The 19,976-nt window shown below is 48.0% G+C and overlaps 1 protein-coding gene across 2 annotated transcripts in view; it reads right to left on the bottom strand.

Moving 5' to 3' along the window:
• Positions 1-19,976, bottom strand: part of EIF3M (eukaryotic translation initiation factor 3 subunit M) — a 72,353-nt gene that overhangs the window by 52,183 nt on the left and 194 nt on the right. For both annotated transcript variants that reach the window (XM_063944469.1, XM_063944470.1), the window contains exons 2-5: positions 18,416-18,548; positions 6,160-6,298; positions 4,586-4,709; positions 4,194-4,288 (exon numbers count right to left, since the gene is read on the bottom strand). In XM_063944469.1, coding sequence (XP_063800539.1) covers positions 4,194-4,288; positions 4,586-4,709; positions 6,160-6,298; positions 18,416-18,548 — 491 coding nt within the window. The remainder of the gene's footprint in view (positions 1-4,193; positions 4,289-4,585; positions 4,710-6,159; positions 6,299-18,415; positions 18,549-19,976) is intronic.

Genomic DNA, 19,976 nt, shown 5'->3' with positions numbered 1-19,976 from the left:
AGGTCGTGTCTGCTGAGAAGATCTTCTTCCCAGTCGTCCACTCCGGGAATGAACACTGCTGACAGTGTTAACACATGATTTTCCGCCCATCGGAGAATCCTTGTGGCTTCTGCCATAGCCATCCTGCTTCTTGTGCCGCGCCGTTGGTTTAGATGGGCGACTGCCGTGATGTTGTCTGATTGGATCAGTACCGGCTGGTTTTGAAGCAGAGGCCTTGCCTGACTCAGGGCATTGTAAATGGCCCTCAGTTCCAGAATATTTATGTGTAGGGAAGTCACCTGACTTGACCAAAGTCCCTGGAAGTTTCTTCCCTGTGTGACTGCCCCCCAGCCTCAAAGGCTGGCATCCATGGTCACTAGGACCTAGTCCTGTATGCCGAACCTGCGGCCCTCTTGAAGATGGGCACTCTGCAGTCACCACAGTAGAGATACCCTGGTCCTTGAAGACAGGGTTATCAGCCGATGCATCTGAAGATGTGATCCGGACCACTTGTCCAACAGGTCCCACTGAAAAGTTCTTGCATGGAACCTACCGAATGGGATTGCTTCGTAGGAAGCTACCATTTTTCCCAGGACTCGCGTGCAATGATGCACCGATACCTGTTTTGGCTTCAGGAGGTCTCTGACTAGAGATGACAGCTCCTTGGCTTTCTCCTCCGAGAGAAACACTTATTTCTGTTCTGTGTCCAGAACCATCCCCAGGAACAGTAGACGTGTCGTAGGAACCAGCTGTGACTTTGGACTGTTTAGAATCCAACCGTGCTGTTGTAGCACTTTCCAAAATAGTGCTACCCCGACTAGCAACTGCTCCTCGGACCTTGCCCTTATAAGGAGATTGTCCAAGTACGGGATAATTAAAACTCCCTTTTTTCGAAGGAGTATCATCATTTTGGCCATTACCTTGGTAAACACCCTCGGTGCCATGTACAGTCCAAACGGCAGTGTCTGGACTTGGTAATGGTAATCCTGTACCACAAATCTGAGGTACTCCTGGCGAGGATGGTAAATGGGGACATGCAGGTAAGCATCCTTGATGTCCCGGGATCCCATGTAATCCCCCTCGTCCAGGCTTGCAATAACCGCCCTGAGCGATTCCATCTTGAACTTGAATTTTTTTATGTATGTGTTCAAGGATTTTAAATATAAAATGGGTCACACCGAACCATGCGGTTTCGGTACCCCAAACCGTGTGGAATAGTAAGCCCATCCTTGTTGAAGTAGGGGCACCTTGAGTATTACCTGCTGGGAATACAGCTTATTAATTGCCTCTAGCGCAGCCTCCCTGCCTGAGGGAGTTGTCGGCAAGGCATATTTGAGGAAACGGCGGGGGGAGACATCTCGAATTCCAGCTTGTACCCCTGAAATACTACTTTAATGAAACAGGGATCCACTTGTGAGCGAGCCCACTGATCGCTGAAATTTTTGAGACGGCCCCCCACCGTACCTGGCTACACCTGTGGAGCCCCCGCGTCATGCTGTGGACTCAGAGGAAGCGAGAGAAGAATTTTGATTCTGGGAACAGGCTGACTGGTGCAGCTTTTTCCCTCTTCCCATGTCTCTGTACAGAAAGGAAGCGCCTTTGACCCGCTTGCTTTTCTGAAGCCGAAAGGACTGTACCTGATAATACAGTGCTTTCTTAGTCTGTGAGGAAACCTGAGGTAAAAATATTTCTTCCCAGCTGTTGCTGTGGATACGAGGTCCCAGAGACCATCCCCAAATAATTCCTCACCCTTATAAGGCAGAATCTCTATGCGCCTTTTAAAGTCAGCATCACCTGTCCAGTGACAGGTCTCTAATACCCTCCTGACAGAATGGACATTACATAAATTTTGGATGCCAGCCGGCAAAATATCCCTCTGTGCATCCCTCATATATAAGACGACGTCTTTAATATGTTCTTATGTTTGACAGGGTCACGGACCACGCTGCAGCAGCACGATCTGCAGGTCTCAGTCTAGTACCTGAGTGTGTAAATACAGACTTCAGGATAGCCTCCTGCTTTTTATCAACAGGTACCTTCAAAGTGGCCGTTCCTAAAACGGCAGTGCCACCTTTTTTGACAACCGTGTGAGCGCCTTATCCACCCTAGGGGATATCTCCCAGCGTAACTTATCCTCTGGCGGGAAAGGGTACGCCATCAGTAACTTTTTAGAAATTACCAGTTTCTTATCGGGGGGAACCCACGCTTTTCACACACTTCATTCATTCATCTGATGGGGGAACAAAACACTGCCTGCTTTTTCTCCCCAACATAAAAACCCATTTTTAGAGGGTTAATGTCAGACATGTGTAACACATTTTTTTTATTGCCGGGATCAAGTCACGGATGTTCCTAGTGGATTGTGTATATGTCTCAACCTTGTCGACACTGGAGTCAGACTCCGTGTCGACATCTGTGTCTGCCATCTGAGTGAGCGGGCGTTTTTGAGCCCCTGATGGCCTTTGAGACGCCTGGGCAGGCGCGGACTGAGAAGCCGGCTGTCCCACAGCTGTTACGTTATCCACCCTTTTATGTAAGGAGTTGACACTGTCGGTTTATACCTTTCACCTAACCATCCACTCTGGTGTCGGCCCAACAGGGGGCGACATCACATTTATCGGCATCTGCTCCGTCACCATATAAGCCTCCTCATTAAACATGTCGACACAGCCGTACCGACACACCGCACACACACACAGGGAATGCTCTGACTGAGGACAGGACCCCACAAAGCCCTTTGGGGAGACAGAGAGAGAGTATGCCAGCACACACCAGAGCGCTATATAATGTGGGGATTAACACTATAACGGAGTGAAATTTCCCCAATAGCTGCTTGTATATATAATATTGCGCCTAAATTTAGTGCCCCCCCTCTCTATTTAACCCTTTGAGCCTGAAAACTACAGGGGAGAGCCTGGGGAGCTTTCTTCCAGCTGCACTGTGAAGAGAAAATGGCGCCAGTGTGTCTGAGGGAGATAGCTCCGCCCCTTTTTCGCGGACTTTTCTCCCGCTTTTTTTCTGGATTCTGGCAGGGGTATTTACCACATATATAGCCTCTGGGGCTATATATTGTGGTATTTTTGCCAGCCAAGGTGTTTTTATTGCTGCTCAGGGCGCCCCCCCCAAGCGCCCTGCACCCTCAGTGACCGGAGTGTGAAGTGTGTATGAGGAGCAATGGCGCACAGCTGCAGTGCTGTGCGCTACCTTGGTGAAGACTGATGTCTTCTGCCGCCGATTTTCCGGACCTCTTCTTGCTTCTGGCTCTGTAAGGGGGACGGCGGCGCGGCTCCGGGACCGAACACCAAGGCTGGGCCTGCGGTCGATCCCTCTGGAGCTAATGGTGTCCAGTAGCCTAAGAAGCCCAAGCTGGCTGCAAGCAGGCAGGTTCGCTTCTTCTCCCCTTAGTCCCTCGCTGCAGTGAGCCTGTTGCCAGCAGGTCTCACTGAAAATAAAAAACCTAATTCTATACTTTCTTTCTAGAAGCTCAGGAGAGCCCCTAGTGTGCATCCAACCTCGGCCGGGCACAAAATCTAACTGAGGCTTGGAGGAGGGTCATAGTGGGAGGAGCCAGTGCACACCAGGTGACCTAAAGCTTTCTTTAGTTGTGCCCAGTCTCCTGCGGAGCCGCTATTCCCCATGGTCCTTACGGAGTTCCCAGCATCCACTAGGACGTCAGAGAAATATTGATTATATTGCCGCCACATTTGTGGTGTGGGGCCTCAGGCACTAAAGATGCGTAGAGATTAGTGTAGCTCAACAGCAGTCACCTTACAATAAAGGATCAGAGTCAGCAAAAGTACTTTAAACACCCCAATGGCAGCAGCAGATAGTGCACGGCATTTAGTGCAGCAAAAGGACACTTGCACTCTTATATGTTTTATAATGAGGAGTCTGTGATACTGAGCAGTGCTCTTCATCTCCAGCTTGTAGTCTTTTTTTTTTTTTTTTTATAAAAGAAAAAAAGAAATGGGTTGGACATGTTACCTGACATATGGACTGATTAGGACAAAGCACATTGGAAAACCCAATCTGTGTGCAGGTATTTACCTACACAAGCCACCTGCAATATCTCTGCAGAATTATCTTTGTGATGACCTCAGACACTCATTGCTTAAGTATAACACTGCTGTAGACAGAACATACTTTTTAAAAAAAAAATGCAAGCGTCCTTTCTAAAAGCAGAATCTGCACACTGAGTAATTAGGGTAAAACACCTTTTTTTGCAGTCAACAAGCGCCTCATACAGCAGCCGGAGTAGAATGTGCTTCTTTTCTGTGCTGAGGTTCCAATCAGTAATCCATTTACGAACCTAAAAAGATAGCACACAAAAAACGACATATGAAAATCTCTTAGTTTATATATATATATATATATATATATATATATATATATATATATATATATATATATATATATATATATATATATATATATATATATATATATATATATATATATTATATATTTATTTATTTATTTATTATATAAGCAGGCTGGCACTGCAGAGTCTCCACAGATGTACAGTCTTTGTGAACTACTCACAATTTTTTTTTGTGTGTGTGTTTTACACTCACACTTACATACAGAAGATCAGCCATGCACTAACCTGATCAAGATCTGTTGGAATGTATACTATAGCGCTGCAGGTGGCTGCTACCTTTATGAGAGCACAGTAGACTGTGTACCTGACCGGGGTGCTCTTATCCATTCCATGGAAAAGATTGCTCAGCCTGAAATGTAGATAAGAAAATGTAAGCTGCCCATGAGATGGCTTTTGTCTTCATATTTAAACATGTATGGGGTACAAAAATGATCAACCTGGATGCACCATTCTTTGTAGATTCATCACTCTAGACCAGTGGTTCTCAGACTTCAAGTGAATTGTGTTTATAGGTCATCCTTAAGTTCAGTTATGTGGTGCAGGACAGGATTCTCTTCTGTTTGTCCACATAGTTTATGACTGGAAACCATAAGCTCTGGTTTTGCCTACTGCATTGATGACCATACATAATTTGAGTTGGTCCTGGACCACCAATCCAAAGCACCCCTGCACAGGGGAACCACTGCTCTAGACCAATTATTGCCTGAGCATGCATGTACAGCTGCTGCATGAGACATATGACCCCCCCCCCCCCCCCCCCAATTATCTGATCTTTGGGACCACCCATGTAATAGCTGGACATGGTTTAGCGCAGATCAAGTTGTAGGACTTTAAGTGTGAAGCTTCACACCTGTGTTACTGTCTGCACTATACAGTATAACCTTGATTACTGCATGTAAATTGCAGATTTAGTTATATATACTAAATACAAGAATCATTTTTTATAGAAACAAATTGATCATCCCAAAAATAAGGAAATTGTTTACTTTCCTATAATATATCCGATGACCAAGCTAATTTGAATACAAGGAAAATACTTTAGTGTGCGGAGCTGAATGCAAAATCTGCACCTATGTATGGAAACAATTTTGTACTACAAGAAAAAAAAAAAAAAAATTCTACTTGCACCTGTTGCAGTGCAGTATGGTTTTGTCAAAATTTGCACCCAACTGTAAATGCTATGTAGTGGGCATGCCGACACCCAGAATGGCTCCGGGCAGAAGAATGGCGCTGAAATCCCAACACCGGAATCCAGACAGCTGTCATACCAAACAAAAGTGTACTGGGGAGGGTTAAGGTTAGGCTGTGCGCGTGTGGTGGTGGGGTGGGGGGGAGAGAGATGCGGGTGTTTAGGGTTAGGCAGCAAGGGTTAGCACAATTACCTACCAGGTGTCTGGATTCTGAGCTCCAGCAGCACTTTAAGCGATGGCCACACGTACCTATCCCCTGTAAATATGTCCCAACATAGGGAATATTTTATGTGCTTCCTCTTACATATAGATATTTTTGCACCATCTAAGGCAAGGGTGGGCAATAGGTGACCCTCCAGCTGCTATAGAACTACACATTCCAGCATGCCCTGCCACAGTTTTGCTATTTGGCCATGCTAGAACTGTGGCAGGGCATGCTGGGATGTGTAGTCCTACAGCAGCTTATTGCCCACCCCTGAATTGAGGGTTAGCATACAAGCTTACGGAGATAGCAATTTACAGCTTGTCTACAAAAGCAAGGTACCAGTGTTCTGTAAGGCTATAATGTAGCATTAAATGCTGGCGATAGTAGGGGATGGGACTACTCACAGTTGTAGCCTTAATGATGGACGTTCACCTTCCCGAAACTTCACTAGCTTCTCACATAGGCTTTCAATGAGCGCTTCCTGCTTATCTGGTTCCAAGATGAGTAACAGCGACACAACGCTATTCATTATGCTCTCAACATCTGTGAATTACAATGTACAAATTACATGACTACTGGCAAATTCAATTAGTATTAGAGAGATAAAGTATACACATATACAGCACCTAGCACACTGCACGTCACAACCCGTGCAGTTCCTCTTTCCTGCCTGGGGTGTCACACTCTGTCCTGGCATACTATGGTCTGTATCTCAGTGCGGATACAGACCATAGTGCGCTGGAAGCACCAGCGTGGAGAATTAAAACTGTACTTCAAACCAAGAGGTAAATAAATAAAATGGTAATCTCTTGTTGCGGGTTATCATCAGCAGAAATCCGTAGAATAATTTGAAGTCCTTTGACATATACAGCAGACAACAGCAGTACATATTACTACTGGCCACAAAGAAGATGGAAACTATATTGGATCCAAAAAAAGGATTTTAAATACCTACCAGCAAATCCTTTTATCGTAGTCCATAAGGGATATTGGGGCCAATTAGTACGATTGGGTATAGACGGGTCCAAAGGAGCCAGTGCATTTTAAATTTCTTCAACTGGGTGTGCTTGCTCCTCCCCTCTATGCCACCTCCAACAGGTCAGTTATAGGTAAAACAGTGCCCGAAGGAGAATGACATACTTGAGAGAAGAAACAAAGTGTGGTGAGATTTACACACTAGCACACCAACATATAACCTAGCCAGCAACACCAGGCAACATTAACAGCAACAGCTGAACAGGAACATATAAAAGAGAACCTGCAGATAGTCACCGCACAGAGGCCGGCGCCCAATATCCCTTATGGACTATGAGAAAATGATTTACCGGTAGGTATTTAAAATCCTATTTTCTCTAGCACCTATAAGGGATATTGGGGACATCCCAAAGCTTCCAGAGCGGGCGGGAACGTGCGGTGACATCTGCAGCACCGCCTGCCCAAACTGGGTATCCTCTTTGGCCAGGGTATCAAACTTATAGAACTTCACAATGGTGTTCTTCCCCGACCAGGTAGCATCTCTGCATAGTTGTAGGGCCGAGACTCCACGGGCATCCGCCAAGGAAGACCCCACCAATCTAGTAGAGTGGGCCTTCAGAGACTGTGGAACAGGTAAGGCTGCCGATGCATAGGCCTGTTGGATAGTAAACCTAATCCAACGAGCAATGGACTGCTTTGAAGCAGGGCAACCCATTTTCTGCGCATCATACAGCATGAACAAGGAATCCGTCTTTCTGATCTGAGCCATCATCTTGACGTAGATTTTCAAGGCTCGCACCGCATCCAATGCCTCCGGAGGAGCAGAAGTGCCAGAACTGGATGGAATCATAATAGGTTGATTCAAGTGAAACGCGGAGACCACCTTCGGCAGGAACTGCTGTCTAGTCCTAAGCTCTGCTCTGTTCTCGTAAAAGACCAAAGTACAGACTTTTGCACGACAAGGCCCCCAATTCTGACACGCCTAGCAGAAGCCAGAGCCAGTAACATCACTGTTTTCCACGTGAGGTACTTAGCTTGTACCGTCGTCAGAGGTTCAAACCAGGGGCACTGTAGAAAGCGTAACACTACATCCAGATCCCAAGGTGCCGTAGGCGGCACAAATGGAGGTTGTATGTGAAGCACCCCTTGCAAGGTCTGAACTTCCGGCAAGAGAGCCAACTTCTTCTGGAAGAAGATGGAAAGAGCTGAAATCTGGACCTTAATGGATCCCAGACGTAAGCCTTTATCCATACCAGCCTGCAGGAACCTTCCCAAGTGGAATTCTGCAGAGGGATATGGGCGTTCCTCGCACCAAGAGACATATCTCCGCCAGATATGATGGTGTTTTGACGTCACAGGTTTTCTGGCTTGCACCATAGTGGCAATGACCTTTTTGGAAAGCCCTTTGTGAGCTAGGATGTTCCGCTCCACTTCCATGCCGTAAAACGAAACCGCCATAAGTGCGGATAGACGAACGGTCCTTGTTGAAGATCCCTTCTTAGAGGTAGAGGCCAAGGGTCCTCTACGGACATGTCCAGAAGAGCCACGTACCACACTCTTCGGGGCCAATCTGGGTCAATCAAGATTGCGCTCACTCTTTGATGCCTGATCCCCTTGAGCACCCTTGGGATCAGCGGAATCAGAGGAAACCGGTAGGCCAGCTGGTAAGGCCAAGGCGATGTCAGCGCATCCATTGCACTCGCCTGAGGGTCCCTGGTACATGTGCAATAGCAGCGAAGCTTCTTGTTGAGGTGAGAGGCCATCAAGTCGATCTGTGGGTATCCCCACCTGTCGATCTGTTGAAACACCTGAGAGTGTAGTCCCCACCCTCCCGGGTGGAGGTCATGGCGACTCAGGAAGTCCGCTTCCCAGTTGTCCACTCCCGGAATGAAGACCGTGCTCTTGCATTTCTTTCTGCCCAGAGTATTCTTGACACTTCTCGCATGCAGGCCCTGCTTTTTGTCCCTCCCTGTCGATTGATGTACACCACCGCCGTGGCATTGTCCGACTGCACCTGGATTGCCTGATCCCTTAGTAGAAAGGATGACTGACTCAGAGCATTGTAGATAGCCCGAAGTTCCAGAATGTTGATCGAAAGTAGGGCCTCTGGGGCAGACCACCTGCCCTGGAAGTGCGCCCCCTGGGTGACAGCTCCCCATCCTCTCAAACTCGCATCTGTCGTAAGTAGGATCCAATCCTGAATCCCAAAGTGTCGACCTTCCAGTAGGTTGGAAGACTGTAGTCACCACAGGAGAAAAATCCTGGCCTGGGGCGATAGCCAAGTCCTCCGGTGCATCTGAAGATGTACCGGACCACTTGTTCAGGATGCCCAATTGGAAAGGTCTGGCATGAAACCTCCCGAATTGTATCGCCTCGTACGAGACCACCATCTTTCCTAACAATTTTATGCAAAGATGAATGGATACACGAACAGGTCGGAGAACCATGCGAACCATTTCTCGAAGTGATCTCACTTTGTCCTCTGGGAGGAACACTTTCTGTGCTACAGTACCCAGTAGCATCCCCAGAAACAGGAGCCGCTGAGACGGTTCCAGGTGAGACTTCTGCAGATTGAGGATCCACCCGTGGCGAGACAGAAGTTGGGTAGTGTGATCTATATGGAGCAGTAGAAGATCCCTGGAACTCCTTTTTTATCAGGAGATCGTCCAGGTAGGGAATCACGTTGACCCCCTCGACCCAAAGCCAAAACATCATCTCCGCCATCACCTTCGTAAACACCCTCGAAGCTGTAGATAGGCTGATGGGTAACGCCTGAAACTGGTAGTGATCGTTCAGTATGGCGAACACAGATAAGCCTGATGAGGCCAAAATTGGGATATGGAGGTAAGCATCCTTGATATCCAGGGACACAAGGAATTCCTGTGGTTTCAGGCCTGCGAACACCATTCTCAAAGATTCCACCTTGAATTTGAAAACCTTCAGGTAAGGATTCAAGGACTTCAGATTCAGAATGGGTCTCACCGACCCGTCTGGTTTTGGTACCATGAACATACTGGAGTAGTAACCTTGTCCTTGTTGTTGTAGGGGTACTGGAACAATGACCTGGGACTGGACCAACTTGTTGATGGCCAGTAGCAGTGTACCTTGCATATTTTCCAAAGCTGGTAAGCCTGATTTGAAAAATCGTTAGGGAGGAGCACTGAAGCACACCAGCTTGTAACCCTTAGAGATAAGGTCCCTTACCCAAGCATCTTGGCAGGAACCGCCCCAGATGTGGCTGTAGTGACATATCGAGCTCCCACCACAAGATATTGTGCTTTGATCCTGAGATCCGGCAACGGCTGGTTTCTTAGGCTTACCTCTGGTGCATCTAGCTGCTTTGGAGGCCCCCCTGGCCCTAGATCGAAATCTAGAGGACCGAAAGGACAGAGTAGACGTTCCCGGGTAGGTACGTCTAGCAGGCGGAGCTCCGGAAGGGAGAAAATAAGAATTTACTCACCGGTAATTCTATTTCTCGTAGTCCGTAGTGGATGCTGGGAACTCCGTAAGGACCATGGGGAATAGCGGGCTCCGAAGGAGGCTGGGCACTCTAGAAAGATCTTAGACTACCTGGTGTGCACTGGCTCCTCCCACTATGACCCTCCTCCAAGCCTCAGTTAGGTACTGTGCCCGGACGAGCGTACACAATAAGGAAGGATTTTGAATCCCGGGTAAGACTCATACCAGCCACACCAATCACACCGTACAACTCGTGATATGAAACACAGTTAACAGTATGAAACAATAGAGCCTCTCAACAGATGGCTCAACAATAACCCGATTTAGTTAACCATAACTATGTACAAGTATTGCAGATAAACCGCACTTGGGATGGGCGCCCAGCATCCACTACGGACTACGAGAAATAGAATTACCGGTGAGTAAATTCTTATTTTCTCTAACGTCCTAGTGGATGCTGGGAACTCCGTAAGGACCATGGGGATTATACCAAAGCTCCCAAACGGGCGGGAGAGTGCGGATGACTCTGCAGCACTGAATGAGAGAACTCCAGGTCCTCCTCAGCCAGGGTATCAAATTTGTAGAATTTTTGCAAACGTGTTTGCCCCTGACCAAGTAGCTGCTCGGCAAAATTGTAAAGCCGAGACCTCTCGGGCAGCCGCCCAAGATGAGCCCACCTTCCTTGTGGAATGGGCATTGACAGATTTTGGCTGTGGCAGGCCTGCCACAGTATGTGCAAGCTGAATTGTACTACAAATCCAACGAGCAATAGTCTGCTTAGAAGCAGGAGCACCCAGCTTGTTAGGTGCATATAGGATAAACAGCGAGTCAGATTTTCTGACTCTAGCCGTTCTGGAAACATATATTTTCAGTGCCCTGACAACGTCTAGCAACTTGGAGTCCTCCAAGTCCCTAGTAGCCTAGGCACCACAATAGGCTGGTTCAGGTGAAACGCTGACACCACCTTTGGGAGAAAACTGGGGACGAGTCCTCAATTCTGCCCTATCCATATGGAAAATCAAATAAGGGCTTTTACAAGACAAAGCCGCCAACTTTGATACTCGCCTGGCAGAAGCCAAGGCCAATAACATAACCACCTTCCACGTGAGATATTTCAGATCCACGGTTTTTAGTGGTTCAAACCAATGTGATTTTAAGAAACTCAACACCACGTTGAGATCCCAAGGTGCCACAGGAGGCACAAACGGGGGCTGACTCTGCAGCACTCCTTTTATAAATGTCTGAACTTCAGGTACTGAAGCTAGTTCTTTTTGAAAGAAAATCGACAGAGCCGAGATCTGTACCTTAATGGAACCCAATTTAAGGCCCATAGTCACTCCTGCTTGCAGGAAATGCAGAAATCGACCTAGTTGAAATTCCTCTGTTGGGGCCCTTACGGCCTCACACCATGCAACATATTTTCGCCATATGCGGTGATAATGAGTTGCTGTAACCTCTTTCCTGGCTTTAGTAAGCGTAGGAATGACTTCCTCCGGAATACCTTTTTCCTTCAGGATCCAGCGTTCAACCGCCATGCCGACAAACGCAGCCGCGGTAAGTCTTGGAACAGACAGGGCCCCTGCTGCCGCAGGTCCTGTCTGAGTGGCAGAGGCCATGGGTCCTCTGATATAAATTCTTGAAGTTCTGGGTACCAAGCTCTTCTTGGCCATCCACGAGTATCGTTCTTACTCCTCGCCTTCTTATTATTCTCAGTACCTTTGGTATGAGAGGCAGAGGGGAGAACACATAAACCGACTGGTACACCCACGGTGTTACCAGAGTGTCCATAGCTATCGCCTGAGGGTCCCTTGACCCGGTGCAATATCTTTTATAGCTTTTTGTTGAGGCGGGACGCCATCATGTCTACCTGTGGCCTTTCCCAATGGTGTACAATCCTATTGGAAGACTTCTGGAGGAAGTCCCCATTCTCCCGGGTGGAGGTCGTGTCTGTTGAGAAGATCTGCTTCCCAGTTGTCCACTCCGGGAATGAACACTGCTGACAGTGCTAACACATGATTTTCCGACTATCGGAGAATCCTTGTGGCTTCTGCCATCGCCATCCTGCTTCTTGTGCCGCCCTGTTGGTTTACATGGGCGACTGCCGTGATGTTGTCTGATTGGATCAGTACCGGCTGGTTTTGAAGCAGAGGCCTTGCCGGCCTCAGGGCATTGTAAATGGCCCTCAGGTCCAGAATATTTATGTGTAGGGAAATAACCTGACTTGACCAAAGTCCCTGGAAATTTCTTCCCTGTGTGACTGCCTCCCAGCCTCAAAGGCTGGAATCCATGGTCACTAGGACCTAGTCCTGTATGCCGAACCTGCGGCCCTCTTGAAGATGGGCACTCTGCAGCCACCACCGTAGAGATACCCTGGTCCTTGGAGACAGGGTTATCAGCCTATGCATCGGAAGATGCGATCCGGACCACTTGTCCAACAGGTCCCTCTGAAAAGTTCTTGTATGGAACCTGCCTAATGGGATTGCTTCGTAGGAAGCTACCATTTTTCCCAGGACTCGCGTGCAATGATGCACCGCTACCTATTTTGGCTTCAGGAGGTCTCTGACTAGAGATGACAACTCCTTGGCTTTCTCCTCCGGGAGAAACACTATTTCTGGTTTATGCCCAGAACCATCCCCAGGAACAGTAGACGTGTCATAGGAACCAGCTGTGACTTTGGACTGTTTAGAATCCAACCATGCTGTTGTAGCACTTTCCAAAATAGTGCTACCCCGACTACCAACTGCTCCTTGGACCTCGCCCCTATAACGAGATTGTCCAAGTACGGGATAATTACAACTCCCTTTTTTTTTTGAAGGAGTATCAACATTTCGGCCATTACCTTGATAAAACACCCTCGGTGCCATGTACAGTCCAAACGGCAGTGTCTGGACTTGGTAATGGTAATCCTGTACCACAAATCTGAGGTACTCCTGGCGAGGATGGTAAATGGGGACATGCAGGTAAGCATCCTTGATGTCCCAGGATACCATGTAATCCCCCTCGTCCAGGCTTGGAATAACCGCCCTGAGCGATTCCATCTTGAACTTGAATTTTTGTGTTCAAGGATTTTAAATATAAAATGGGTCACACCGAACCATGCGGTTTCGGTACCCCAACCCGTGTGGAATAGTAACCCCGTCCTTGTTGAAGTAGGGGCACCTTGAGTATTACCTGCTGGGAATACCGCTTATTAATTGCCTCTAGCACAGCCTCCCTGCCTGAGGGAGTTGTCAGCAAGGCATATTTTAGGAAACGGCTGGGGGGAGACATCTCGAATTCCAGCTTGTACCCCTGAAATACTACTTGAAAGAAACAGGGATCCACCTGTGAGCGAGCCCACTAATTGCTGAAATTTTTGAGACGACCCCCCACCGTACCTGGCTACACCTGTGGAGCACCCGCGTCATGGTGTGGCCTCACAGGAGGCGGGGGAAGAATCTTGATTCTGGGAACAGGCTGACTGGTGCAGCTTTTTTCCCTCTACCCTTGTCTCTGTACAGAAAGGAAGCGCCATTTGACCCGCTTGCTTTTCTGAAGCCGAAAGGACTGTACCTTTGTCTGTGAGGAAACCTGAGGTAAAAATATTTCTTCCCAGCAGTTGCTGTGGATACGAGGTCCCAGAGACCATCCCCAAATAATTCCTCACCCTTATAAGGCTCTCTATGCGCTTTTTAAGTCAGCATCACCTGTCCAGTGACAGGTCTCTAATACCCTCCTGACAGAATGGACATTACATTTATTTTGGATGCCAGCCGGCAAAATATCCCTCTGTGCATCCCCCATATATAAGACGACGTCTTTAATATGTTTTTATGTTTTCCAACTAGTATCCCTGTTTGACAGGGTCACCGACCACGCTGCAGCAGCACTATCTGCAGGTCTCAGTCTAGTACCTGAGTGTGTAAATACAGACTTCAGGATGGGTTCACTACGGGTGGCCGGCGGTCGGGCTCCCGGCGACCAGCATCCCGGCGCCGGGAGCCCGACCGCCGGCTTACCGACAGCTTGGCGAGCGCAAATGAGCCCCTTGCGGGCTCGCTGCGCTCGCCACGCTACGGGCACGGTGGCGCGCTACGCGCGCCACACTATTTTATTCTCCCTCTATGGGGGTCGTGGACCCCCACGAGGGAAAATAAGTGTCGGTAAGCCGGCGGTCGGGCTCCCGGCGCCGGTATACTGAGCGCCGGGAGCCCGACCGCCGGCAAACAGAAGACCACCCTTCAGGATAGCCTCCTGTTTTTTATCAACAGGTACCTATTAAAGTGGCCGTATCCTAAGACGGCAGTGCCACCTTTTTTGACAAACGTGTGAGCGCCTTATCCACCCTAGGGGATATCTCCCAGCGTAACTTATCCACCTGGCGGGAAAGGGTACGCCATCAGTAACTTTATATAAATTACCAGTTTCTTAACGGGGGAACCCACGCTTTCACACACTTCATTTATTCATCTGATGGGGGAACAAAACACTGCCTGTTTTTTCTCCCCAAACCTAAAACCCATTTTTAGAGGTGCTTGGGTTAAAGTCAGAAATGTATAACACATTTTTTATTGCCGGGATCACGTCACGGATGTTCCTAGTGGATTGTGTATATGTCTCCACCTTGTCGACACTGGAGTTAGACTCCGTGTCGACATCTGTGTCTGCCATCAGAGAGAGCGGGCGTTTTTGAGCCCCTGATGGCCTTTGAGACGCCTGGGCAGGCGCGGGCTGCGAAGCCGGCTGTCCCACAGCTGTTACGTCATCCACCCTTTTATGTAAGGAGTTGACACTGTCGGTTTATACCTTTCACCTATCCATCCACTCTGGTGTCGGCCCCACAGGGGGCGACATCACATATATCGGCCTCTGTTCTGTCACCATATAAGCCTCCTCATTCAACATGTCGACACAGCCGTACCGACACACCGCAGACACACAGGGAATGCTCTAAACGAGGACAGGACCCACAAAAGCCCTTTGGGGGGACAGAGTAAGAGTATGCCAGCACACACCAGAGCGCTAGCTATATATATATATATATATATATATATATATATATATATATATATATATATATATATATATACATATACATATACATATACATATACACACAGGGACTAACTGAGTTATGTCCCTAATAGCTTTTATATAATATACTGTATACAGTGCCAATTTTAATGCCGCCCCTCTCTTTTCCCTCTTACTGTACTGTAGAATTGCAGGGAAGAGCCAGGGAGCTTCCCTCCAGCCGAGCTGTGAGGGAAAAATGGCGCCAGTGTGCTGAGGAGATAGGCTCCGCCCCTTTTTCGCGGCCTATTCTCCCGTTTTTTTATGGAATTCTGGCAGGGGTATTTACCTCATATATAGCCCCTGGGGCCATATATTGAGGTATTTTAGCCAGCCAAGGTGTTTTTATTGCTGCCTCAGGGCGCCCCCCCCAGCGCCCTGCACCCTCAGTGACCGGAGTGTGAAGTGTGTGAGAGGAGCAATGGCGCACAGCTGCAGTGCTGTGCGCTACCTTGGTGAAGACAGAGTCTTCATGCCGCCGATTTTCCGGACCATCTTCTTGCTTCTGGCTCTGTAAGGGGGACGGCGGCGCGGCTCCGGGACCGAACATCAAGGCTGGGCCTGCGGTCGATCCCTCTGGAGCTAATGGTGTCCAGTAGCCTAAGAAGCCCAATCCGGCTGCAAGCAGGCGAGTTCGCTTCTTCTCCCCTTAGTCCCTCGCTGCAGTGAGCCTGTTGCCAGCAGGTCTCACTGAAAATAACAAATTCTAAGACTATAACTTTCTAAGAGCTCAGGAGAGCCCCTAGTGTGCATCCAACCTCGGCCGGGCACGAAATCTAACTGGGGCTTGGAGGAGGGTCATAGTGGGAGGAGCCAGTGCACACCAGGTAGTCTAAGATCTTTCTAGAGTGCCCAGCCTCCTTCGGAGCCCGCTATTCCCCATGGTCCTTACGGAGTTCCCAGCATCCACTAGGACGTTAGAGAAACATGGATTTCCCAGCAGTAGCTTTGGAGATTCATGGGTACAATTCACCTCCAAAGAGCCATTCACCTGTGAAGGTAAGAGATTCCACACTGCATTTGGAGTCTGCGTCAGCAATCCACTGACGCAACCATATGGCTCTGCGCACGGACACAGCCATAGCCGAGGTCTTAGCATTAATATTGCCAATCTCTTTAAAGGGAGTCACAGAGGACTCTTGCCGTGTCCGGAATGTGTTTTAGAAAAGTTACAGTAGTAACTAAGGTCATATCACCCAAAAGACCTTCCTGCATTTGAGTAGCCCAGGAATGAATTGCATGTGTCATCCAGCAACCTGCAATGACCGGTCTTTGAGCTACACCTGCAGCAGTGTAGATAGATTTTAGAGTGGCCTCAATTTCCGATCTGCTGGATCCTTTACCGTAAAGGTAAGTACCGCCTTTTTAGAAAGGCGAGAGACTGAGAAATCCACTGCTGGAGATTCTTGCCAGAATTTCCTGCCTTCAGGGGCAAAGGGGAATGTATGCAGAAACCATTTGGACACCTGATATTTTTTATCTGGATTTTTCCAGGCTATTTTAAATAAGTCATCTAATTCCTTGGAATCAGGAAATGTGACTGTCATTTTGTCTTGTGGGAGGAAAAATTACTGGTGAGTATTAGCATCCTCCAGGGGGAGCTTTAACACATCCCGAATATCCAATATGAGGGGTTCAATATCCTGGGTAGGGGTGAAATCCCCACTTATGGGGTCCACATCATTCCCATCATCCTGTATATCATCATCAGTATCTGAAAGGAGTGCAGGTAGAGGACGTTTTTGTGCCCCTGTAGAAGACAGGGGGGAATGTTTAGCAGTTAGACTTGCCACTGCTTGTTGCAGTTCCTGAGTCTTATTGGCATTTGCAGTGAGTTGAGATGACATAAGACATCATGCTTTTGATAGCCCCCCAACCAGGAGGGCTCTGGACTCTCCCCCACATTGATATCAGCATTCTGAGATGACTGACTACACTGCTCACATGATATTAAAGCCAGATGAACTAGGAGATAATCTAGCATTACAAATACTGCATAACTTCTGTTTTACCGTATTGAATAAGAAAAACAGCTATAATACACATACAACACAGCCTGAAATACAACACAAGCCTGCCCTATTGCATGTGAGAGGACACACAGGAAAGATGACACCAGCACTGCACAGCCCCAGTGAGGCTGTCAGCATTTTATATGTAAACAGTGTGACTGTATTATGAAAAATCACTCAGAGGGATGTTACTTGTGCACACTATAACGGCTCTCCCCCTCTACACCCGGTACCAGTGATCCAGGGACTGCTATGGAGGAGCTTTTGAGGCTGCTGCTGCTATGCAGAGGAAGGTGCCAAAATGCTGCTGAGCCCGCTCTCATGTAGCTCTGCCCCCCGCCATGGCGCCAGAGCTACTGTTTTATATTTATACTGGTCATGTCTCCCTATGTTTGTAGCCTCACATAAATGCTTGGTACAATGCATTTTAGCCAGTCTCACGCAGGGGCTACAGCGGGTCCCCCCCAGGAGGAACCCGTACACATCACCCGCGCTTCAGCCGCACAGTGAACCGCAGAACCCCCCTAGTGGGGTCCCCGGCGTGTACTCACTACCGATGATCACCTTCAGGCAGCGTTAGGGTGTGCAGCATGCTGCGGGTGCGACAGCCAAGGCGCCATGCCCACGTGATCAAACAGCTCCTGCAGCGGGGAAGCGGCTCTGCGCCTCAAGAGGCCGGAGACACCCCCCCCATGAAGCAGGTATGCTGTTGCCCAAACAGCATACAGAAAGAAATAAAATGTTAAAAGAAACTGGAGAAAAACTCTGGAGCTTGCAGAGTGTGCATCCTCTCCTGAGGGCACTTTTTTCTAAACTGACCTGTGGGAGGAGGCATAGAGGGGAGGTGCCAGCCCACCCAGTTGATGAAATTTAAAGTGCACTGGGTCCTTTGGACTCGTCTATACCCCATCGTGCTAATTCTGTCCCCAATATCCCTTATGGATGCTAGAGAAACAATGATTCCAACTACTTGATCTACAAGCGTTCACTAGATAAAATGATAAACCAGGAGCTAATTGAACGTGTCAGTTTTCAAGGGGTTTAGAAACCACACATAGAAGGCAGGTTCATATTTATCTATCACCTGCACAGCAAATTATCGACTGTGCATTTTAAGTGATGAACCCTGTCTAATATGCTAAAGCCTACAGTACAAACAAACCTTTATCATCTTCCTTTAAGCAAACATCACAAGCCTCAATGATCTGCGCCAAGTCAATATGAAGTCCACCCTCCGAATTCTCTTCTGATAATTCAGCGCCTTTAGATTTCAAGCAAGCACGAAGTTCTGCGGCCTTTATGGAAGAATTGTTATTTTTAGTAAATATACATTTATTACAAAAATCATTGAAATGTGAGCTCAATTAGAAATCTGCATTTAGTTAACATTGATCTCAATAGGAGTTAACAGGGTTTTTAGTGTGCAGCTGTAGACTATGTGAAAGTAGAAACAAAATCCTTATTATAAGGCAAAAATGTTGATACACATTGCAGTACCCCTGGGACAACAATCCTAACATAAAATAAAGTATTTAGAGATTTTTACATTTAAAAAAAAAAAAAAAAAACACAACATTAAATGCCGTGGGACATGGTTTTTGGCTGTTGTGTTGATTGGAGTCTTACAAACTTGTACACATTTAAATTTGATTACAAAGACACTTTTAATGACCACAAAATGTTCAGAGGGAGGCGGGACTGCCTGCTGGTGCTTTCAGATTAAAATTCCTCAGAGATAGGTGATCAAATCTTTATCCCGGGGATGTCTTCTGCATGGGGTGATAAGTCAGACCAGCTACACACCCATGTCTGGTGCATTCCTGCACTGTACCCTAAAACTAAGGTAGCTAGGGCAGACTATGCAGGACCTTCCATGGGGCAGGAGACTCTCAGAGACAGATTGTGACAACACCACTGTGTCACCACCAGATCTTCACTATTCAGCGGAGAAGAGCATCACGATGCCGACATGAAATGGCATTTCCCTCTCTATCGCACCAACACCACCGATTGCTCACAAACACTGGCAGCCATTCCTCCCTACGGCACGTACATCATTTACAAGCACAATGCGCTGTTGCTCAACACGCAATTAAGCCCTCCATTACAGTGGTCACCGCTTGCTCAAACAGAGAACATGTGACCCCCTGAGCTCGCAGAACTAACCTGCTTCAGAACACAATCCACGAGGACATCTATTGGGAATAGTAAGCAGAGGCATGCAGAGAGGAGAGTGCTACTGTGCTGGAAGTGCGGGGAGGCTATTAGGTATGAATGCTCTGGACAAGTTTAATGATGTTCAGAAGCAGGATAGTTATGCTAACCCAGGGAGTCCCATGTTCTGCCCTTGGACCGTCACCACTACAGCACCTCAGGGATTGCTCCCATCACCGCTGACCACGGGGAGGTACATGAATGTACGACAGCAGTCAATCTGCATAGAGAGGGGCAGCTGTGGGAAATGACATACAGTAGATCACTATGGGGGAGATGTACCAAAGCTTGAAGAGAGATAAGGCACCAGTCAGCTTCTAACTCCCGAAAAATGACAGGAGCTGATAGGTTGGCGCTTCACCCCTCTCCACGCTTTGGTACACCGCCCCCAGCACTGTACTGAGCAGCAGTCAGGGACACATCTGCAGATGGCGCTGTGGGGGAGCCCGTGCTCGGCCAGCTGCTACGACACTACAAGTTTCAGCATGCAGATGTGGGCTGCGGCCATA

This window comes from Pseudophryne corroboree, chromosome 11, assembly GCF_028390025.1.
Source record: "Pseudophryne corroboree isolate aPseCor3 chromosome 11, aPseCor3.hap2, whole genome shotgun sequence".
NCBI classification, from domain to species: domain Eukaryota; kingdom Metazoa; phylum Chordata; class Amphibia; order Anura; family Myobatrachidae; genus Pseudophryne; species Pseudophryne corroboree.
This window is presented reverse-complemented; position numbering and strand designations above follow the sequence as displayed.